The sequence below is a fragment of the Lonchura striata genome, chromosome 31, assembly GCF_050655825.1.
Source record: "Lonchura striata isolate lonStrDom1 chromosome 31, ASM5065582v1, whole genome shotgun sequence".
In the NCBI taxonomy this organism is placed as follows: Eukaryota; Metazoa; Chordata; class Aves; order Passeriformes; family Estrildidae; genus Lonchura; species Lonchura striata.
The window spans coordinates 2,734,642-2,757,888 of NC_140733.1; the positions used below are offsets into that span (position 1 = coordinate 2,734,642).

General features: G+C 46.9%; 2 protein-coding genes across 2 annotated transcripts; both read left to right on the top strand.

Annotated features, from left to right (window-relative positions):
- Window positions 1-7,656: 7,656 nt before the first annotated feature.
- Window positions 7,657-9,100, top strand: LOC146764739 (uncharacterized). Its single transcript, XM_085563675.1, has one exon. The coding sequence runs from the start codon at window positions 8,217-8,219 to the stop codon at window positions 9,015-9,017; it is 801 nt and encodes a 266-aa protein (XP_085419801.1). The 5' UTR covers window positions 7,657-8,216; the 3' UTR covers window positions 9,018-9,100.
- A 40-nt stretch (window positions 9,101-9,140) lies between these two features.
- Window positions 9,141-12,028, top strand: LOC144246414 (inositol 1,4,5-trisphosphate receptor-interacting protein-like 1). Its single transcript, XM_085563677.1, has one exon. The coding sequence runs from the start codon at window positions 9,888-9,890 to the stop codon at window positions 10,653-10,655; it is 768 nt and encodes a 255-aa protein (XP_085419803.1). The 5' UTR covers window positions 9,141-9,887; the 3' UTR covers window positions 10,656-12,028.
- Window positions 12,029-23,247: the final 11,219 nt, after the last annotated feature.

Here is a 23,247-nt window from a genome sequence, read left to right on the forward strand (position 1 = left end):
GACCATTCTGTTCCTCAAGCCTGCTTCTCCTTCCCTTCTCCTCCTGCCCCCAGGCCCAGCACCCACTGCCGGCTCCCTCTTCCCCCCACACCCACAGCATCCCAGCGCAGGGGCAGGGATGGAGCTGGGGCAGGTCGGGCTGGGGCAGCGCTAGGCTCTCGGCCGCTCCCGCCCGCACTCGGTCCCCACTGCAGCCGCTCCCGCCAGGACAGCGCGGGGGGCCCGGCCTTGGCGCTGCCCCACTCCCACCTCCCCAAATTCCCCTCGCGGGGCCATGGGGCCGAGGGGGGGCGCAGGTGGGTCCAGGTGGGGAACGCGGGGAGCTGCGAGTCTGCCTGGCAACTGGTGAGTCATCAGCGCCGCGGGCTCTGATTGGCTGAGCTCTGCCCGAGCCCTGGGGCTGCAGCACAGAGGGGACACCCTGCTCCAGGGGGGATGTCCCACAAACGGGGGACCCCATGGAAGGAACCACAGGAAAGTGTCTTTACAAACAGATGCTCTAAAGCTGCTCGGAGATAGGGCCAGGCAACTTTTTTATGTAAGGAAGTGACAGGAGAAGACATCGGTTTCAGAAAATTTTATTAATTGATGACACAGACTGCTGCTCAGCCAAGGTCCTGCTCTATTCATGAACTTCCAGAAGAACAACAAAGACTTAACAGAGCCATTAATATCGTTTGCTATATGAAAGTGGGGTGCATATTAATGGTGTATGTAGTAGGTGGACTGGGATATCTGTAGCTCTCAAGTACTTCAGCCAATTAGGAAAGAGAGAGTGAGATGTGGCCAGGAGAATTAGGATGAAAAGGAGGGCTGTGTCCTTCAACAATTGGAGAGATCCCATGGGAAATGTCCCATGGCCTCTCCCAGTTTTAGAAATGAAATTACTTTTACAGTACTCCTCTGTATTCTTTGTGGACAGAATCGTCTGGTGATGTCAATTTTCTCGCACACCCTGGGGCTCATCCCGAATTCCTTCCACCCTCCGGGGCGGCGGGCAGGGAGTGCAGCTGAAGGTGCCTCACCCACTTTGGGTGATCGGCTCCCTTGGCTGGCAGTGGCACTGGGGATTGATTTGGGACCCGGGAGTGACCAGGAGACAGATGAGTGACACATCAGGGGGTCTGTGAAGAGTCAGCAGGGAGAGAGCACTGAAAATCTCATCAGTGAGTGCCCTGGGATCCTCGGGGAGTGAACATGGCAGGGCACCCATGGAGGGGAGAAAAGGGAAAGCCAGGGAGGGTCCTGGCCAAAGTGATGATTATCCCAAAATGTCTCTGAAGGGTCCCTTGGGAGAATGTTGAGGTAGTTTGCATATTTCCCCAGAGGTAATTAAGGACATGGACACCCAAGGGGGGCAATAAGGGAAGGGGAGAAGGGATTTGGACAACAGGGGATGGATGGGGTTGGTGTGCTGGGAAGGGATCGGGTGAAGAGGAGTGTGCAGGAATATGGTTCAGGTAAGAAGCAGCAGGAGGAATCTATGTGGTAAGAAAAAGGATGATGGAAAAGAGGAGAAAGAGAAAAATACAGAGGACTGAAATGTTTTTCAACAGGGTCTTATCCTCACATTTGCCAGCTGATCCAGATCCTTTCCATCCCCGGTTTCCAGAAGAGGAAAAGCAGGAGGTCAGGATGGCAGGGGTTTCTCTGCGGTGGCAGCGGCAGCACCGGGCGCAGAGGTGCGGCACCGGGAGCACGGGCTGGGGCCTGTGGGGAGCTGCGGGGCCGGGCCGGGGCTGTGGGGCAGCCGGGGCTCAGCGCCGGGCGCTGCCTGACCCCACCAGCCCCGGGCAGGGCCGGCAGTGGCCCCCGGCCCCCAGGAGGCTGCGGGACGCCCCGGCCGCTGCCCGGCCCCGGGGAGCTGCCGGCCCTGCCCGCCGCGGGGGCCGCCTTTGGACACTGCGGCAGGACAGGCACCGGCTCTGCCACACGGGCTGGGCAGGGACCCTGAGCACAAGGGGGAACACAAAGGAACAGCTGGGAAATGCAGAGTGCACATGAAGGATCAGGATTTGCTGTTCAGGATTTGGTTTGGGTCCCTGCAGAAAGGAAAGGTTTTGAGAAAGCTCAGCAGCTCTCAGAGGATGAGCACCCACAGGCAGTGACCGGGGCTGCAGGAGTGGCACAAAAAGCCCTGCAGCACTTGGGCACAAGGGCACAGCAGCTGAAGGCAAGAAGGGATGAGCAAAAGGCCAAGCTGAAGGCAAAGGCCACGGCAGAGTTCCCTCAGCCCCTGAGGGATCAACCCCAGGGCCCAAGGGGGCCCCAGCACCCAGGGCATGACGGGGTCGGCCACAAGCACCTGGCAGAGGCATTGCCCTCCTGGCCAGGGCAGAGCCCACCCAAACAGCCCCTGGGAAGGAGTCAGGGCTCCAGCTGCAGCCCACAAGGACACTGCAAGCACAGACAGCAGCACCCTCAGCAGGAGCAAGTCCACCCCTGCATGGACATGGATTGTCAGGGCTCTCTGAGCTCCCATCCCACCAAGGACCCACCACACTGGAGCCCTGCAGAACATTCAGGCTGGGTCTGCATCCAGAGGAAGCCTCTCCTGATGGACACAGGGGCCTCTCCATCCACTCTGAATATTACACCTAAAGGGGGAAAATTGTAAAGGAGTGTTTTCATTATTAAGGGAATAAATGGGAAAGCTGAGCTGGTATCAATCATTTGTTCAATCGCTATTAGGAGCTGTGGGGGATAGGTTTGAAATAAACTAATTTCTTTTTCTTCCTACTCTGATTGTAATTAACTAGGAAGGAATTTGATGGTGGCATTGTAATATTGTAAAAGGTGACACAGAGGCTATTGCTGCTGTACCTTTGTGTCAAATGTCTGGGAAGGCCTGTGCTGAAGGGAACCCAGAGGTGTGGGCAGCCCCAGGGAAAATTTGATGTGGAGCCTCTCCAAACTACTTGGAAGCAACCAGGACAAGTGGTGTCTAAAAGCAACACCCTGTTCCAGGGGAGGGAAGGAAGGGCTCACAGCCTGGTATGGAGTCCCTGCTAAAGGCAGGGCTCTTGGAGCCAGGGATGTCTCCCTACAGCACTCCTATCCTGCCAGTCAGGGAATCAGATGGCTCCAATGAGGAGGACAAGAACAAGTGGTAGACAAAGCCCCAGTGAAATGGCTGAATTTCCTGGCTAAAAATATCTTTTGAGTATTGGGAAAAAAAAAAAAACAAATGGTAAATGGTGGAGAAAAAGGTTAAATATTTGGGAAATACTGGGACTGAAGATTCCTGGTGAATTGACCCAGAGAGGCACTGGGCAATCTCAGAAGTAACATTTCCCTGGACCAAAAAGGAGCTGAGACAATTTTGAGGATAAATAGGGAATTACACAGCCTGGATTGAGGATTCTCTGTTCCAGCCAGAACATTGTAGGACTTTTTAACCTCAGACAGCCTCCATGCTGTGGTATAGACAGGAAAAAGAGAGCAAAACTTGAGAAAATGAACAACCAAAAATATTGATGCCTCAGCTCTGTCTCTTCCAGACTCAGAAAAGAAATTGGAATTGTAGGTGAATGTTCAACAGGGCCATGCCAAAGGAATCCTTGGGCCAAAATGTTTCACCCAGTGGCCACAGTGGCCTCATAGTCTGCAGAATTGTGCAGCCACAGCTTCAGCGGGAACCAAGGCCCAAAAACTGATGACAACAGGATCTCCAACTGTTCCAGTCTGCCATCAAGTTCAAGCTTTGATAACCAAAAGAGCCTCGCAATGGATGAGCAGTGCTCGGTTATTACAGTGTGAAACTTGTTCAGTGGCACAGAAGGATTCAGAACTGAGGACAGGGGAAGGGTTTAACCCAGCCTCCTGTTTGAACAGCCCACAGAGGGGCTGGGAAGAAACCCAGCACTGCATTCAAGTGACACAGCTCCAGACCCAGCCTGGGGGAGATTCAGGAGACATTGCCTGGCCTGAGGCAGAAAATGTCTTTGTGGATGGCTCTTCAAGGGCAGCAGAAGGGAAAAGAGTTCCAAGACATGCTGTTATTGAGGAAAGGGTATCAGACAAAGTGCAGGTTACCCCCATGGTCAGCTCAACTGGCACAGCTGTGTGTGTTTGTAAGAGCCTGGCACTGAAATGCCCTGAGCAGGAAGGCTTCAATATCTTCTGGTGACACCATCTCACATAACAGGGGGGCAAAAGCAATTCTGACTGCTCAGCAACCACTGGATCACTTACTAAGGCATTTCTAAAAAACATCATTCCAATAAAAGGGACTGTGGAAGCCATAGACTCAGAGAGCAGAACTAATTTTGCAGGAGAGTTCCTCCAGGGGGTTATGGCAGCTTTAGGAATACAAATGGGACCTCCAGAACCCCTGGCACCCCCAGAGCTCAGGCTGGGTACAAAGAATGAATGGGGATAAAAAGAAACACCTTTAGAAGCTGGGGATTAGATAGTAATAGTTTCAGCAAGTTTTAGAATGGATTTTCTCAGTGAAGATGGAGTCTCCAGCACCCTAACTTTTGGCTATTTATGGAGAAGGCACTGCACATAACAGCTGAGGCTTCCAAAGTGGCTCAAAGTGCAGATGTCTGTTTAGAATGGTGAAGGACATAGGTATGATTCACTAGTAACTTTCAAATACCTGCTCTAAAGCTGGAGTTACTCAAAGAAGAGAGAACTACTTCAACACTTGTAAAGAAGCACCATTTTTTCCAAATCTAATTTTCACATGTAGCTGAATTTTTCAAGAATTGTGTTTTTTATCATACTATGAGTGCAAAACAATCTATAAGAAGTGTTTAAAAACAGATTGTTAACAGGAAAAAGTGATCAAAAGATCTATTTCCTCTTGTATTAACAATTGAAATATGACTGAAGAAGGGATCAACTCTGCAGTCCCCTGAACCAAACTCACAACTTCTTTAACAGCATGCTCAAAGTTTTCTATACTTCAAGCTTTTCTAGAAAATTCACTTTCTTAATTTCTGCTGTTTCTGTAGCCCCAGACCCTGTATAGTTTATACCAGCTGCATTCTACAGAAGGGATACCCAGCTGAGGATACAAATTGCCTGCTGAATGGCCTTCTCTGACTCCATGCTGTTACTTTTGGCCTCAGATGGCACAGAAAATGCTCTCCAGTTGACTTGCTTCCAAATGCCAAAAAACCCCAACCCCCAAACTTTTAAACATAAAACAGAAGGAAAGCTTAATTATTTGAGTTAAAATAGCACTGCAAAACAGTTATTCACAAATATAGCAATAAAAGTGTTATAAAAGATGTGCCTCCTGATACATAAAGATATCCTGAAGAATGATTTTGTATTGTTTATATACATTCAAAATTAGTTTTCATCTTTTTTACTGAAAACTGCGTTTTCATAGACAAACAGAATTTTTTCCTATAACTGGATATCTGCCTGGCAGACATAAATGTTTCTGTCAAACTCACCATTCTGCCATGGATATCAGAAGACATCTTGGAGTGACATGGACAGGGTTTTGCTTCCTTTATTAATGTTTCCATTCTTTGGTTCTCACATGACCTGTGTCATTTCTGTATTTAAATTCAGAAGCTCTTGCCAGAATACTCTTTCAACTTTGTTTGTAGTCACAATGCAAGAGGTCTGCAACTCTTGCTTTAATTTGGGACAGGATTTATTTCTTCTTGTAACTGAAGACTAATGGCAGACATCACCTTCCTCATTTCTCCTGAAGTAATGCCTCAATTCTCTGTCTGGGTTAGCTGGCTAAATTATTTCCTTTCTAAATAGTCAGGTTCTGCTCTGTATAGAGAACTGTGACTTTCAGTGCTTAATATAAGCAAGCACTGAGAGGAGGGATGTACTGAGAAGACTATTTTCTGCGAGATACATATAATACCCTTTCTGCTCCATGTGTTCCTGCTGCAGCCTCAGTTGTAGCTGCAGGTCCAGAGTTTGATAAGGATTTAAAAAATGTTGGTCACCACTTAGGGTCGATTAGACTAGCAATGTCCAGAGGTTTAGAAATTGCATCCTGTAGAAAAGGAGTTTTTCCTCAAAAGCCTGTAAAATGTACAGGGTCACATAGACCAGAAACCTGATCTTTCCCTTATGTCAAAATGGCTCCTAGCTAAATTTCTGGGACCCTCTATGCTAAAATAAGAGAGGTTTGTCAAAGTAAAGCTAATAGTGGCAAAATTCCTTAGCCCAACAAATCAATTGAAATGTCAAGTGCAAATTAAGGATCAGAAAGGAGAGAAAGAAAATAAGAGGTAAAAATAGTCTAACAGAGGGTCCTGACTTAATCATATCAACAGCTGAAGTTAAAAGGTTAGCAGAGGTTGATCTGACTGTTAATGTTTTCTCATCATTTTGTTTATGAGAAAGAAGAAGGGAAGAAGCCTTCCATCCCTGGTATCAGGTTAAGTTCCTCTGCTTGAGTGGAACAACTCAGTACTCCAAATATAAAAGCTCCAAAGAAGCTCACACAAAGATGTTTGTCTCGAACTGTAATTGGAGTAGATCCATTTGTTTGTGTAATTGCCACCATGGTGGAAATCTGTGCTTCTCTATTTGTGCAACTGCAAATATTTTCTAGGAATGAACCATCTGAATTTTAATATCCCATAGATTCAGTGCAATACAGCATATTACAATATCTTGACCTTTTCAGTGTTCCATAAATTGATTGTCTGGTTGTTCCTGTCCCTCCTCGTTTACAGGCCTGGAAACCTTAGAAGAAGAGGTAACATGGCTATCTCTGAGTCGTATCTTTTATATTTATCAGCATTTCCAGAATCACACTTCTAGTGTCTTGAAGGCTTGACAGAAGTTACATACTGTGTGCCTGAGGTGCAGTAGCATATAAAATCATGCCAGAAAAGGCAGGGATGAGTGCCACAGGCAGGCTCACAAGGTTCACCACAGGTGGTCCTGTTGAAGGTCACATTGGTTGACCAGCATTGTTATAAAATTGTGATCTCTCCAGTGAGTTATTCTGACAGCCAGATAAACCCCAGCTAAGTAAATATCATGGACAACCTTCAACCAACCAAATGTAACTGTTTAATTAATGTGCTTTTCCGAAGTAAATTAAAAAGCAGAGGGAAAAGGCTTCTGGTCTTTAAAGGATGCATAAAGCAGAAAATGAAAGATCTGAATATGAAAGGGAGAGAATCCTCTTAAAGCTGAGGATACAGTGGTAAGAAAAATTATTATTCATTTGCAGACATCACCTCAAACTGATGGACTAGTGAAAAGAAGATACAAATTTTAATAACTGCAAATGTTGGAGTAAGATGCAGAGAAAGAGCAATTGCCACTTTTTCATTGCTTGTCTTCCATCAAAGAAGGGAGAGGGGAAATTCACATTTGGTAGTGTTTATTACAATTATTATGCCCTCAAAAAAAAAGAAAAAAAAAAAAAGCCGCCAACCCCACAATTATAGAACAAAACAGAAATGCTCTGAGGTGGCTCAAATTCTTCCTCTGAGACTAAATGCAGATATTTTTTCTCAAGATGCTTTTTCACTTCCAGATGTGCCTTCAGGTCCAACATGTGCCTTGAGGTAAATTCCTCTGCCTAGTGAGTGTGCAGCTGAAGAGGCTATTACTGTTTTGGTAGCTTCCTACAAGCATAGCTCAAGCCATCTCATCTGCCCCTTCCAGCAGCAGCAGAAAGAGGTGTTGAGGTGTTTTTTCTCAAGCGCTGAACAGAACAGGATGCAGATGACATGCATCACCTTTTGAAGTCTCACATCCAGTCTGGGGTAGGGGGAGTGCTGTGTGGCTGTGAGACAAACTACATAAGAGAGCCTGAAACGCAAAAAAAAGACTTCAGTTCCTTTCTTCTCTGCATCGGGGCCATGATGAGTTCCATGACCGGGCTGGGACGGCGGGCGGGGCTGGCCTGTGATGCGCTCTGGACTCTGTGACAGCACAGGGGCCGTGTCACAATGGGGGCAACTATAAAAGGCCCCAGGCTGGTGCCGCTGCCCCAGTAGAGCCTCGGCAAGCGGTGAGTACACAGCAGAGAGGAGAGGGGGCTGGAGGAGGGCTGGGACAGGAGCGCCGGTCCCCGGGGCTGCCCCGTCTCCAGGGCCCAGCGCCGGGCGCAGCGCCTTGCTGGGGGCGCGGGGCGCGCGGGGCAGCGGTGCAGCCTTGCCAGCTGCCGGGGGCCCTTTCCTTCCTGCCACCACATCCCTGCCGCTCCTGCCCCCCACTGTCTCCATTCCGGCCCCACTGAGCCCCTCCTGTGTGTCCTCCTGCAGACCATGGCTTTACTGTCACTGCTGTTTGTGCTTGTGCAAAGCCTGATCCAGTACCCCCAGCCAGCTGGGGATGGGCTGGATGAGGCCACGCGCCAGAGAATGCGGGAGCGTCAGGAGCTGCTGGACCGTGAGATGGCCCGGCTGATGCAGGAGCTGGAGCAGGGGCCCCTGCAGCAGCAGGATGAGGGCTGGGGAGCCATGCTCTTTGGTGCCCTGCAGCAGTGGCCATTCTGGGTTCTTGCTGGCATCCTGCTCCTCTTGGGCCTGTGGCTGGGCTGCAGGAGAAGGAGCTGTGAGGCCAGCAGCAGCAGCAAGGACCAGAGCTCCCGCAAGACCTTGGGAGATGAGAGAATAACTGAACAGGAAGAAGACACCGCTGATCCAGAGGAAGGTGAAGAAGACAGAGATATGACTCTGGAGGCAGAAAACAGCGGCACTGAAGATGACAGAGAAGGCAGTCCTGTGGCTGCAGATGATGGCAACAAGGATGATGCCACTGAAGACAATTATGATGTGAAGATAAAGGAGGACAGCGATGTCAACAGTGGCAATTATGATGTGAAGGAAGACAGCGATGTCGACAATGGCTATCACTTAAAGAAAGAAGAACAGAGTGATGGGGATATGCCAGGAGACACTACCACTGAAGGAAATGAAGAAGAACCTGGCAATGTTGCTGGAAATAAAGAAGATCTAGAGAAGCAAATAAAGAAAAAACTAAGGATGTACAGGTGGACCAAGACAAGGACACTGGAAAGGAAGAAGGAGAAGGAAATGAAGAAAAAAACAATAGTGTTACTATAAAGGCAGGCAAAAACACTGATGTAAATGAAGGTGAAGACAATGTAGATGGAACAGAAGAATACATGGATGTGAAGGTGCAGGAAAGCAGATGTGCCAATGACCAAAAAAGTAAAGACTGGACTGGGCAGGAAGATAGCAATCAATGTGGGAATGAAATTGCCCATAGTGGTTTTCCTGCACCTGAGGAAGTAAATAAGGATGTGATAGCAGAAGATGGCAATGACAGAAACAAGGATGAATAACAGGCTGATGTGAATGTGGAGGGAAACAAGAATAATGATAGACAAGAAGAGGAACAAGGTAATGTGGCTGCCAGTGAAAAAGGTGGCAGTGATGGTGGCAGGGAAGAAAATGCCAGTGGTGGAATTGAAAACAGAGAAGACACCCAAGATGCTGGGAATGAGAAGGACATCCTTTTAATGGATGGTATAGAGTGGCCTGTGGAGGACCTGGAGAGAGGCTGCTCAGTGACAGCTGAGCTGATGGAGAGCTTCACGCATGTCTTTGTGGACAGCGTGAGCAATAGCTTTGATCCGGTGCCTCAAGTAGCCATTGGGGTGGGCAGTGCCTTTGAGGGCTGGAGCCCCCATGAGTGGGATGGGGTGTACCGTGTGCTGGTCCCACTGAATCCCACCAGGGCACACCTTCCACCTAGAGCCAAGCAGTGCAGGGCAGACGGCAGCAAGGACCTTCAGCGTCCGTGTGGAGCTGGTGTGCACGTGTGAGAGCGAGCAGCTGGGCGAGAAGCTGTTGTGCCTCCTGCACCACTCGCAGGAGGAGCTGCGGCGGAAGCAGCAGCGCAGCCTCCTGGAGACACTCTGCACCGGCTCCTACCTGGATGTGGAGAAAACCTCCCGCTGGTTCTTCCAGATGGTGAGATGCTCGTGGCTGCATGTGCCTCAGTCATACTCATGGCACTTGGTGTTTCAGCCCTGCAGCCGGTCCTGCCAATTCCAGCTGAGCAGAGGCAAGAGGACCCTGTCGGTGGAGATGCTTTTTTGGGTGTGCCAAGGGGACTATGACATCTTTGTGGTCAACCAGCCCTTAGAGGCCCAGAAAGGCAACTCCGGTAACCTTGTGAGCAGTCAGCCCGCCAAGGCCAACATCCTCACAAGAACAGCATGGCCTGAGACATTCGCTGTGGCGGAGGCAAAATTCTTCCAGCACATTGCCAGGCAGATACCATGTAAGAGGTTGCACCTGAAATACCTGCAGCTCTTCACCGGCATGCTGAGCGGCACAGGTTTTTCCAACTCTAACTGGAAGACTCTGGTCATGCATGTGTTAAACATCTTACCGCCCGTCTACTGGCGCAGGAAGGAATTTCCACTGCGGCTGTGGGACATCATGGCATACATGCAGCTCTGCCTGAAATGGAAACACCTGGACCATTTTGTTCTAGGCAACGAGAAGCTTCCTGCAGAGATCAGCTTGCCGCCAGCAATGCAAAAGGTTGAGCCACTCAACCTCTTTGAGTACCTGGCCCGAGATCCAGATGCCCACAGAAAGGCAATGGAGGCTTATGCTCAGCTGCACTTTCGCCTCTGGATGATGCTCTCCAACACTGAGAAGAATTCCCTGCACAAAGCTCTGATGGAGAAGTTCGCAGACGATTGCTGTGACGTCGACTCTTTGTGATTGTTGTATTTGTCCGTGGCAATCCTGAAGCTGCTTTCCTGCTCCTGTGAAAGGAAGATGGTGCAGCACATGGTTTCGTTGTGCAGACACTTCCATGAGTGGCCTTGCCCTTCACCTTCCATTTGCAACAGTGCTGTTGCCTAAGTCAAGGAGGCAGAAACGGGCTCCACCTGCACATCCTTGCAGAAGAACAACAGTGAAGCTGATGGAGGTTGCTTGGAATACCTCGAAGACAGCAACCTAGCCTATTAGGGACTTAATGTAGTTATTTAGTGAGTTGTAGTTTTAATTAGACTTGTTTCTTAGCATTCATTCCAGAGGCCCTTTAGTGTTGGCAGTATATAACTATTTTGCAAAGCTACCCTTAGTGTAGAGAAATAGAGTTTAGACTAGATTAGTTTAAACCCTTAGTTTAGAGAATTACCCTTAGTTTAGAGAATTCCCCCAGTTGCTTGTCTGCTTTTAAACAATACTTGAATATCTATGTTTGAGAAACTAATAAAAGAAGTTAAGTTTTTCAAATTGCCTGAAATGCGTCATTCTTTGTACGTAACCCTCTATATCTTTGAGAATGTCCTTCCTATACCTCTATCTGAAATAGACTCTTTGCAAACAGAGATGTTGGATATATTAAGTATGCTGTCTCTTGAGCATTTCCATAGAAATGCTTGAAGTTTGAAGTGAAAATGCCCTGAAATGCCTGAAATTTTGCAGCAGAGTACTCCTGAATTTTTTTAGCAATCTTTGGAAAGATTGCTGAAGTTTTCTTTACACAGTCACTTTTACAACTCCTAGGGAACAATTTAGTCCTAAAAGATTGAGCTACCCTTCAGTAATAGCTGCCCTTCAGCAATATCTACATATATATGTGTGAAGAAATAATAAAAGAAGAAAAATTTCTCAAATTGCCTGAAATCTGTCCTTCTTTTTATTTGACCCACCATTTATAGCAGAAAACAAAACAGGTCCTGATAGAGGCAGCTAATTAAAGGAAGAAGAAGAAGCTTCAACTTCTGAGTAAAAAACTACAAATGAACACAGTGATAGTTACAGCATGGTCACACTGTCTAGGTGTGCTCTAACCCTTGAGCTGTAGTGTAGCAAATTTGAGTAAAGTAGCAGTGTCTTCCAAAAAACAATCTATTTTCCCTCCATATCCAAACTAAAGCTGTCAATGTACCTGCCATTAAAGCAGTTAGTCACTTGCATGGGGCTGCAGGGTAAAACATTGCTTGATCTGCTCAAGTCCCCCAACTTTTTCTGTGGCATTTAAATCCTGAGAAGATATAAATAACCTATCTTTATCAATTTGGCTGATATTTAGCTTTGAGCAGCATACTAATTCATAGTAAGGAGCAAAGTGCAAGAAAAAACAATACAACCAGTAGAAATGAAAATAATATGCAGGAAAAGAAAGGCCAGTCATGAAGCAGGTGAGAGCAGCCACCCCACAGTTTCCTAAAGCCCACAAAGATTTGCTCTAGGTGGCCAATCAAGCTTTTTGGTTCTTTGGCATATCTCAATTCTTCCTTGCTTCAGGTACTCTGTACTTCTCACCTCCTTCCACCAAGGCAGAAATAGGCTGTAATAAGTACTGCAACCCAAATCCTCTCAGTCCCCAAGTATTAGTGAATTACTATCCAAAATAAAAAGGCTGCTTTAACCCCCAGCTTGCTCAATGACAGTGCCTTCAGTCTAAGGAGCAAGGTACACCCAGGAGGATTCACAGCAATGACACAAGGTTCAAATGTCGTCATGGGCAGTCAATCTTCGCTTTGTGCTCTGTGAAGCATGGCCAGTGGGCAGCGATTTAATCTCTTCAGTCACCCCTGGTTAAAAGTGCACTGGTTTCCTCTTCTTTCTTTGCCTTTCAAGTCTTCCAAGCCAGAAGCAAGGCAGAAGCTCACAGAAATCTTGAGGTAAGAAGCAGTGTCCTTCCAAGGATTCTGACCTTGCTATGGCTCACATACGAAGCAAATCAGCCCTGCAAAATAGGACTTCTCTGCATTTTCCATGTGGATCAGAATATTCGAAAATAACTGGAAAGCTTGCTCTTTCAGAGTCATGCAGGGCTTAGGCAATTTTTTCCATTAATGTATATTGACACTACTTACCATTTCATTATCTGTTCTCCTTGTAAAATAAGTTGTGTAGCTCTGAATTTGATTTCTACTGCTTATGCTTATTATGGCAGCATGGTTATGTCACAGTGTTTCCAAGAGAAGAGATAATTGTAGAGAAAAATTTATGAGAACAATAGAAACTTCTAGGATGGACAAGCTCTCAGGCTCTGTTTCTTCAGTTCTGGAAATATTTATTATGATTACAGTGCATTAAAGACACAGAATTGTATGAGTATAGGGGAAAATACCCATAAGTACTTTTGTCACCATCTTTAAAAAGCCATTTAAAGTCATCACCATTCAACTCAAACTCTTTAAAATACTGGTTTACATATTTTAATTGTTGTTGGCAAGGAAAGTTTAGTGCTCATGATTTTTCTGTAAGGCTGCATCCTGACCACAGCTCATATAATCAATTTTCAGGCTCCTCATAATGTTTTCCTGAAGTATCCAAAGAAAAGAAATGCACCTCATACAGAAATGATGTGAAATACAATCTGACATCAAAATGACCTGAGGTACTGTTGTTCCCTAGAAATGAAATAAAATTTAAAACAACATAAAATACTTAAAGTATAGAAATGTTTCTGTATCTGGCAGGGCAAAGTAGCACAACCATCCCAGGAGGCTTGTTCTCATTTTCATTATCACTACTGTATAGTCCACACTTCAGAAAAAATAGCTCTGTAAATTTTGGTTTTGTAGTTTTTAGCTTTAAACAATTCCAGAAAAATTGGGGGACAAAGTGGGGAGTGTTTATTTTTTATTCAGTCTTTTCAGTGGTTATTTTTTTCAGTCCATTATCCTACTGTGGCTACATTATGTTCTTATGCTCAAATTTCCAGATTTGACTACATGTATTTAAAAACAACAGCAGAGGATTTTTTTATTAAAAGCATTAAAAACAACCACTTGAACCATGAGCCATTTTACCCAGCTCTGATACTGAATTTCTTTCCTTTGTCAGCTCTATACATATGTCAGAGATTGAGGATTTTTCTTTTTATGCACAAACTCTGTACAGTAATTGCATCTTCTATGGAACATCAAATCTTTTAGCAAAAAGACCATCGTACTGAAGGAATACTTGGTTATATAACTGGGAGATATAATCCAGAATAAGTGCTTGGCCCATGCAATAGTGACTGATATCTCAACATGTCAGAGTAAATGATGGAATTTAATTGTTAAACTTTTTCAACATGGAAAAAAATACCACTGACAGTGATTGCTGTTGGTTTGATCTGTATCTTGGCAAACCCCCAGATTTTTAGTCAAGCAAAAACAAGAACAAAAAATTTAGTTTCCCCTGCAAATATTTAAGGATTTTTATTGCTCACAGAATACTGGAAAGTGACAACAAAAAAAAAGAGAGAAAAAGAAAAAAAGTGAGAGACACCTGCTTCTGTTAGTGACTCCTGCTTGCAAGTTTGTTACTCACACCATTGGGGGCAGGAGAGAATGAGCACCTGTCCCCAGGCTGAGGAACTTGTATGGCACTGCACAGTCCCTATCTCTGCACAGTGAGAAGGATGGCTGGGGCTGAAAAAAGCCCCATTCTATCTTTTTGAGGAAGAAAGGAAGGCAGCTGCAATAGTTTTAGGAGTGGCTGACAGCTGAAAGTATGACTTGTGAAGATGCTCTTTGATGAATGTACAGCATACGTGGAGGAAAAATAAGAGTTTGCCAAGTGCAGACATCTTCTATTCTCTTATAGCTAAAGCTGCTTTGATCTCAACCTGACAAGCGATGTGTATATTATACCACTGAAACCACTTTAGTCTTTTCAACTCAATAAACAAATAGCCCAGGGACCTAAATGCGGGATGACCACGCTCCAGCACGGTGTGGGTGGAGGGAGGCAGAGATCTCTGAAGGTTGCTCTTGGGGAAAGAGGTTTATTGGGGGTGCAGGAAGGTCCGAGCCTCGTGCTCTCAGGCGTAGCATGTGGCCGGGTTTAAGAAGGCAGGGGAGGGGAGAGACAAAAGGAGGGTTTAGGAGAGGGGAAGCCCCAGGGGGGGAGGGAGAGGTTCTAAGAGGGGAGGAAGTTCTAAGAGAGGGGAGAGGTTCCAAGAGTGGGAAGAGGTTCCAAGCGGCCGCATGGCTTCTCGGAGCCCCCTTATCAGGGGCTCCTAGGTGGGCTGGGATAAGGCATGGGCCAATGGGGTTACAGACGCTGATGTTTTAGGGGCAGGTACAGAGGTGCGGGATGAGCCACACATCTTCTGGGGGGTGAGATGTGAAGAGAGCCTGACAGAGGAATGGTTGTACAACAGGGGACATGATACTGTAAAATTAATCCAAATAGGGAGGGCTACGTGACTGCTGCAAAGTTTGCATGACCCTGAAGAGTAGATGGTGTGCAGAAAGCAGGATATTGAAACTGCTTGGTATGTAGAAGTAGATAGAGAAGAACAAAGGGGGTACTAAGCTGTTCTAACTGCAAGGCCAGCTGGACAGGCAAGTATCGATCACAAAGATACTTTTAAGATAATAGTACAAGTCACGTAGCAACCAATCATGAGCTTGGCTTTTGCAATATGTATGAGCTAATTAACGAACATATATAAACTGTGTAATCTGTTACAATAAACTGAGACTTGATGATCATGATATCATGAGTCTTGTCTCCCGCGGCATCCCTCCAACAACTGGCTCCCGAAAGCAGGGACCTGATCCGAGCCTAAGGCGAGAGGGGTGCTGCGTTGGAGTGCGGGTCCTGCGGCTGGAAGGACGGCGAAAATAAAGAGAAGAGGCGAAACGCTCTGCTCCATGCCCTGAGTGACCGTAGAAGCGGGCTCAGCCGATACGTGCTGCCGAAGCCTGAAGGAGCCAGCAATGGTACCGACGTAATCATGGAAAGGCAAGCAGCATATGATTTATTTAGTGCTTCTCTTAGAAAAAGGCAGATTAGGGGGATTGACTTAGATAAGGATCTCCCTTCGCTATTGCATCATGCTGAGTCTTACGGCTTTTTCATTAACCCCCATAGTGTTCATGAACTTTCAGAATGGAGAAGATATAGGGATAAGTTGTGGGAATTAGTGTTAGATGAGGATAAACCGGGCAAGAAAATGAGTAAACTTTGGAGTGTGGTTGATAACGAATTGTTAATGTGTCAGGCAGAAAAGAGGGCGGTGGAAGTGATACGGACAGCTCTGGAGAAAAATAAGGAATGTAAACCCTCGCTTCTCTCCAGTGAGCCAAACCCTCCGGTTCTCACAAATTTTCCCGTTCCCATCTCTGCTTCTGAAATGCCTGTACCTCCCATAGACACTAGTAGCATTGAGGTGCTGGAAATTGAGATCCAAATTGCTTTATGGCAACGGGACTGGGATCCCAAATTCACTTTTTGTGAATGGGAATCAGGTAGAACGGAGCAGGCGCGGGGCCAGACAGAGCGGGGCCGGCCAGCACCGAGCCGGAGGCGAGCCCGGGGCGGAGCGGACATCAGCCGAGAGACGGAAGGCTCCTTGTTGCCGAGCAGCAGCGCAAGGGGGGAGAGGGGCGTTCCTGGGGGCTCAGCCGCGCTGGAGTCGGAGCAGGCGGGGCGCGGCCGTGGCGGGGGTGTCTCTTCTCCCATCCACAAGGTGGCGCAACAAGGACGGGAGCGAGGCGGCGCCGCCCCTCATCTCCCCGCAGCGCCCAGCAATGGCGGCGGAGATGGCGGCACAGTCCTGGTTGCCATGGCAGCGACAACGCCGAGAGCAGCAGCGCCGCCGATGGCGGGATCGCAACACTACAGCAAAAATTTCAACAGCATCTTCCCAATTTCTTACAAGAGTCAGAAGACGTAATGAAAAAGTACAGCAGGACCGAGTGTTTTCCAAGATACCAAGAAGGATGAACATTATGTGAATCAATGTTATTTCAAATATGATATAGATAAAAATCACTGTATAAAGATAGAAATTTTAGTAATCATTTAATTACCAAAAATGTCTCTGAAAACCAAGAGTTGAGAAAATGTCACCTGATGGAATTTTTGTATTGAGTTTGTAATCTCTGTCTTTGGGTTTTTATAGATAATAATATAAGTAATAATGATTTTTAAGTTTTATCGATAATACGATAAATAGTGATTGTTAAGTTTTTGTAAGTAATGATAAGTAGTGATTGTTACTAATGTTATATGAGTGCTTTAAAAGGATTGTCTTAAACTATTTTAAACATTTCTTGTTAATAGGTTGATCATAAAATGTGAGTTGTCTGATTTTTGTGATAAGAATTATTATTAAGGTATTAAGGTATTAAGGCATTAAGGTATTAAGGTGTTGTTATAGTATTTACAGTCAGTTTTCATATGTTTTATTGTCTCTTTAGGTGATTGATTACAAGATATTTTTTCAGGATCCTGTGTTTTTGATTTTTTAACTACTCATGTGTTTTCTTTATCCAATCTTTTATGCAGCTGCAATTCATCTTCCTTTAAAAATTCATTGTCCAAATTTTAGTTCAAGATTTCAGACTTCAAATTTTCAGATTTCTGAAGAAAGGGTTTGTTGTATTTAGAGAATTTTTGTCTTGAAAGAGATTTTAGACAGGTTCAATTATTTGATAGTTTGATAAAGTTTTAATAATAAGGTTTTTTACTTGTAACTGTTATTTCTAGGACTTTTGTTTTATAATGTGTTAAAACATATCCTCCAATTAGAGTTTGAGCTCTGGCCAAGCTCTGGCTCTACGTGGATGGTGTGATTGACCCAGGTGTTTTCTGCATCAAAAAGTATTCAAGTCCTTTTGGCTTGACAATTTGACCATGTAGGGCAGCTGAGCCTCAAAGGGAGTTTTGGAGAGACATGATCCGGACATGTTTTATCCAAATCTCTGTTGTTTTAAGGTTTATCAGCTGCTGCAGACTCTGGGATGACAATTTGATAGTGTAGCACTTGGTAACTGTGATTTTATATGTAATATTAATTGTGTATTATCTAATTGATTTTTATTTGTTGTTAGTTTCTTTACTATATGCATTGTTTTGTTCTTGATGTTTTTTCATGTTTATTATAAAGATGTTGATATTTCCATTTCTTCATGCAAATTTTAGGAAACAGAATTGAGAGAGGACCCTCCAGTCCCTGTGGGGAGTGTTGAGTTTGTTTGTGTTTTAGCAGGTGCAGAATCTAGATAGATTTCAGTGAAGAATGTTAAACTTATCAATTTCAAGAGAACACTAATCTCTCCACAAGTAAATCAGAGGATGCACAGCAAAAGTGGATTGTGCAAAGATTTGTGTTTCACCCACAGAAGATTGTAGACTTTGGGTTTTTTCATAAGTGTGTTTTTAATTATGTTATAGACTTTTTTGCTAAGTTTTAATGAGTTTTAGTAATGCCTGTGATTTTTCTGTTCATTTTACCATTGCTTTTCAATGGCAAAAGAAAAAGAGGAACAATCAATTAGATAATCAAAAGCATAGCATTAAGTTTATCATAAATATAGTTTGTATTTAGAATTAAGTTTGTTCCTTTCATGTTAAACAGAACAATCAAAAACATGAGAAATATGAAGTGGGGTGCACTTCTGTAATACTAACCTCATTTTTCACCCCACGAGTTGCTTCAGTGCAAGCTCTCACACAATTGAAAATCCTAGCCTACTGGACAAAAAAGTAAATTAGTATTCCATCTAAAATGTTGAGTGAGCTTGCCACAAATATAAGTAATATCTGTCATGCAGTTCTGCAAAACAGAGCAGCTGCCACTAATTTACTTCTTCTAGCCCAAGGTCATAGTTGTGAAGAATTTGAAGGAATGTGCTGTATGAACTTATCTGATCACTCTACATCCATCCATAAGCAAATACGAAAATTGACTGAGCTAACTCAACAGTTAAAGGTAGAGGATAGATTAGGTTTAAAAAGATAGCTAAAAGGATTGGGGATCGGACCATAGTTAAGAGACATTATCAAATACAGCATAATAGTTCTAAGCATAATTGTGATACTTTTGTTTGTTTTGCCCTGTGTGTTTACTTGCTTGCAAGGCTTGATGCAGCAGATTGTGCAGAAAATGCTGAATGCACACCTTCTTGTCCAAAAGGAAAACGGGGGAGATGAAGAGAGCCTGACAGAGGAATGGTTGAACGACAAGGGACATGATACTGTAAAATTAATCCAAATAGGGAGGGCTACGTGACTGCTGCAAAGTTCGCATGGCCCTGAAGAATAGATGATGTGCAGAAAGCAGGATATTGAAACTGCTTGGTATGTAGAAGTAGATAGAGAAGAACAAAGGGGGTACTAAGCTGTTCCAACTGCAAGGCCAGCCGGACAGGCATGTATCGATCATAAAGATACTTTAAAGATAATAGTACAAGTCACGTAGCAACCAATCATGAGCTTGGCTTTTGCAATATGTATGAGCTAATTAACGAACATATATAAACTGTGAAATCTGTTACAATAAACTGAGACTTGATGATCATGATATCATGAGTCTTGTCTCCCGCGGCATTCCCTATAACAGGGCACTGCCTGCAGCCAGCCCGGGCACAGCACAGAGGCACAGAGAGCTTCAATCAGTCAGGGCTGGGAAGGGGCTGAGAAGTGCCTGAGGCAGAATCACTGCCAGCCCTTGGCACAGGAACCTCTGGCTGCAGGACAATGCAGCTGCAGCTCCTGGAGAGATCTCCTAAAGCTGGAACATGCCAATGCCCACAGATCCTGTGAGTACTGAGTATTTCTGGTGCAGGGGACGTGAAATGCTCATGGAGCTCTGACATGGTGAGGGCTTCTGATCCTCCATAGAATATTTCCAAGACAAGGATTTTTATAAAAATGAGGACATTTCAAAGACTTTGTATTCTGTTTTCTACTATTGGAGAATAGCAGGGATGGAGGATAAATATTAAAGGTTGATTAGGAATTTTGAGAATTGCCTGAGGTATCTGAACTATTACTTTTAGTGATCTAGAGATTCACAGGAGATCCCTAATGTGCTTTCAGCCCCTCTGCCCATGGACAGCCCCAGCATCACCTTTGCTGGAGCCATCAGGCTCAGTCTGAGCTGTCCTTTCTCCCAGCTGCAAACAGAACCTGCCCCCAGCCTGTGCCCTGCAAACAGGCAGGGTTCTGTCAGGCCAAGGAGAGGGCACAGAGATTTGGGGTCTGGGAGTGCTGGCAGGGAGAGATCAGGCACAGGGAAACACCTGCAGGAGGAAAATATCCAGGAAGCAGAGAGAAGATCAGGGAAGGAGAGAAAACAAAACCCAGAAATGCTGAGGCAGGGAGAGTTTAGAGATGCCCAGAGGATCCCCTCCAGTGCAGCCCCTCCCTCTGAACAAGCCCCCTCCCTCCTGTGCCCCAGCCAAGCCTCTGCCCTCAGGGCCGGGGCTCCAAGGCGTGCAGCCCCTCCTGTGCAGGCAGAGCTGCAGCAGAGCCGTGGGGCAGCTCTGCAGCCCCGGGCCCAGTTCCCTCTGCAGAGCACAGGGCTGGGAGCAGCTGCCCGGCACTGGGGGCTCTGGCAGGGGCACAGCTGGCTCAGGGTGACACAGCTGTCCCCAGTGCCCGGCTCTGGGCAGTGCTGACAGTGCAGCCAGGGAAGGAGCTGCACCTCCCTTCATCCAGTGCCATCAGAGGGACACTTGGAAGTGTCCCTGAGATTCCAGTCCAAGCTGTGAGCTTCAATCCAGTGTGCAAACATGTCCTAGAGCATCTCTGAGTTATAAGATTGATGGGGAAAGGCAGAAGTGTTCTGAGACTGAAAATGCTTCTGGGTTGGTGAAATGAGCAATGTGAGTCCTTGCCTACAAATGTGCAGCTGGGCTGTGGTGGATCCATCTACTCTCAGCAGTACCTGGGGGTTTTTTAGGGAAAATGTTTGAAGCTGATCATCCTAATCCAGAGAAAGGTTAAAGCCCAGAGAAATTCTAAAGAGGTCAGAATGACAGAGCATCTCCCCTCACTCTCCTCTCATCACTTTGCTGCACAGAACTTATTCATTTCTCCCTGAGTGAAGCAGAAATGCTGAGGATTTCTGACTTCCAGGAACAGCAGTACTCATATAAGGGTGTTTATGAAGAAAACCCCAGAATTGTAGAACACAAAAGACTGTCTATGTGTGTTCTAGGGGAGGGGGTATGGGAAATGTCTTTGATTTTGGTTACAGGCATTGCCTCTAATTCTTCACTGTCCTTTCTCCATGAACAGGTGCCCATGTGCAGCCACAGCAAATGTCCAACAGCAGCTCCATCAGCCACTTCCTCCTGCTGGCACTGGCAGACACGCGGCAGCTGCAGCTCCTGCACTTCTGCGTCTTCCTGGGCATCTCCCTGGCTGCCCTCCTGGGCAACGGCCTCATCATCAGCGCCGTAGCCTGCGGCCACCACCTGCACACGCCCATGTTCTTCTTCCTGCTCAACCTGGCCCTCAGCGACCTGGGCTCCATCTGCACCACTGTCCCCAAAGCCATGCACAATTCCCTCTGGGACACCAGGAACATCGCATTCAAGGGATGTACTGCACAGGTCTTGTTCTTTCTCTTCTTCATCACAGCAGAGTATTTCCTGCTGACCATCATGTGCTACGACCGCTACGTGTCCATCTGCAAACCCCTGCACTATGGGACCCTCCTGGGCAGCAGAGCTTGTGCCCACATGGCAGCAGCTGCCTGGGCCAGTGCCTTTCTCAATGCTCTCATGCACACAGCCAATACATTTTCCCTGCCCCTGTGCCATGGCAATGCCCTGGGCCAGTTCTTCTGTGAAATCCCACAGATCCTCAAGCTCTCCTGGTCTAAATCCTACATCAGGGAACTCAGGCTCATTGAAGTTACTGCTTGTTTAGGACTAGGTTGTTTTGTGTTCATTGTTTTCTCCTATGTGCAGATCTTCAGGACTGTGCTGAGGATCCCCTCTGAGCAGGGACGGCACAAAGCCTTTTCCACCTGCCTCCCTCACCTGGCTGTGGTCTCCCTTTTTGTCAGCACTATGATGTTTGCTCACCTGAAGCCCCCCTTGATCTCCTCCCCATCCCTGGATCTTGCACTGTCAGTTCTGTACTCAGTGGTGCCTCCAGGCCTGAACCCCCTCATCTACAGCCTGAGGAACCAGGAGCCCAAGGCTGCAGTGTGGAGACAGATGACTGGATGCTTTCAGGAACATTAAAGTGCAGGCCAATTTCTGGAAATCACTTGTAATAAAAGTTATCTTTGATACTTCTTGTTGTTTTCCTCTTGGAGGTTCTTTTTCTTTGTTTTACATTTTAATGTTGTCCACAAAGAAATGTCATTATTTGTGTCATTTCTCATTTTATTTCTCCCCACCTTCCCTGTGGCCACAGACTGTGTCATTGAGGGGCTGTGCTCTCAGTGTTTTTAAAGGAACTAAAGGATGTCCCAGCACAGTTTTCTGCAGAGATGCCCTTTTGTTGCCTTCTCTGGAGCTGCAGCAGCAGTGTCTGTGTGCAGAGCTGGGGCAGATCAGGGCTGGCACAGCAGCTGTGCCCAGGAGCAGCAGCACTTGGTGCTGCCAGTGCTGCTCCCGTGGCCCTGCCCCGCTGCCCTGGTGGCCCTGGTGTTGCTGCAGGGCCTGAGTGCTCTCGGGGCCGGGCACAGTCCTGGGGGTGGCAGTGCCGGGGCGGCAGCAGGGACAGGCCATGGGCACTGCTGGGGCAGCGCTGACGCCTCAGGGCAGGGCCTGGGGGCTCCAGGCTCCTTGCCCAGGCTCTCTCAAGAACACGGCCAGGCCAATGCTCAGCACAGAAAACCCCCGTGAGCAGCCCCAGGCTGGCCGTGGGCAGGCTGGGGGCAAACAGCATGGCTGGTGCTCTGCAAGGGCCCTGGGGGAGATGGGAAGGAGCAGCAGAGCAGGGGCTGATCCATCCCCAGTGCGCTGCACAGCCCAGGGCAGCGTCCCAGAGCGTCCTCATGGAGCTGCCCACAACATCCCCCCTCTGCAGCCCTGGCCTCTCCCCCAGCTCACAGAGGTGCCGCATCCTTGCAGGCACAGACACGGCAGCACTGGCTCAGCAGCCCCTGTTTGCATTGCACACAGCAGGCAGGAGCATCCCCATGCTGGTGCTGTGGGGACATGAACCTGAGGCAGCACAAATGCCATCAGCCCCTGGGGCCAGGAAGGGCTGGGGACACCAGGGAAACCACTCAGCTTTGTCCTGGCCTCTGCAGTCAGCCAGAAAGTTTGTTCCCATCAGCTGGGAGTTTCCTGTCCCACTGTAGACGCTGCTGCTCAGAGCCAGGGCTGCCTGGCAGCCACCCCCAAACTGCCCTGAGCATTTCCTTGGCTTCACCTTTGCTTTCTTTACTCTTCCTGATACAAATTTCTTCCTCTTGCCCAGCCCTGTTCCCTCCTCTGCACACAGACCATCCCTGTTTGCCCTTTCCTCTCTGGCCCCACTCTCCATTGCAGTTCCTGACTTGGCACATTGGGAACATCCCTTGGGGAGCAGGATCATCCCACAAGTGCTGCAGGAATTGTCTGCAGGCTCCTGCAGTGCCTGGTGCTGCTCCCTT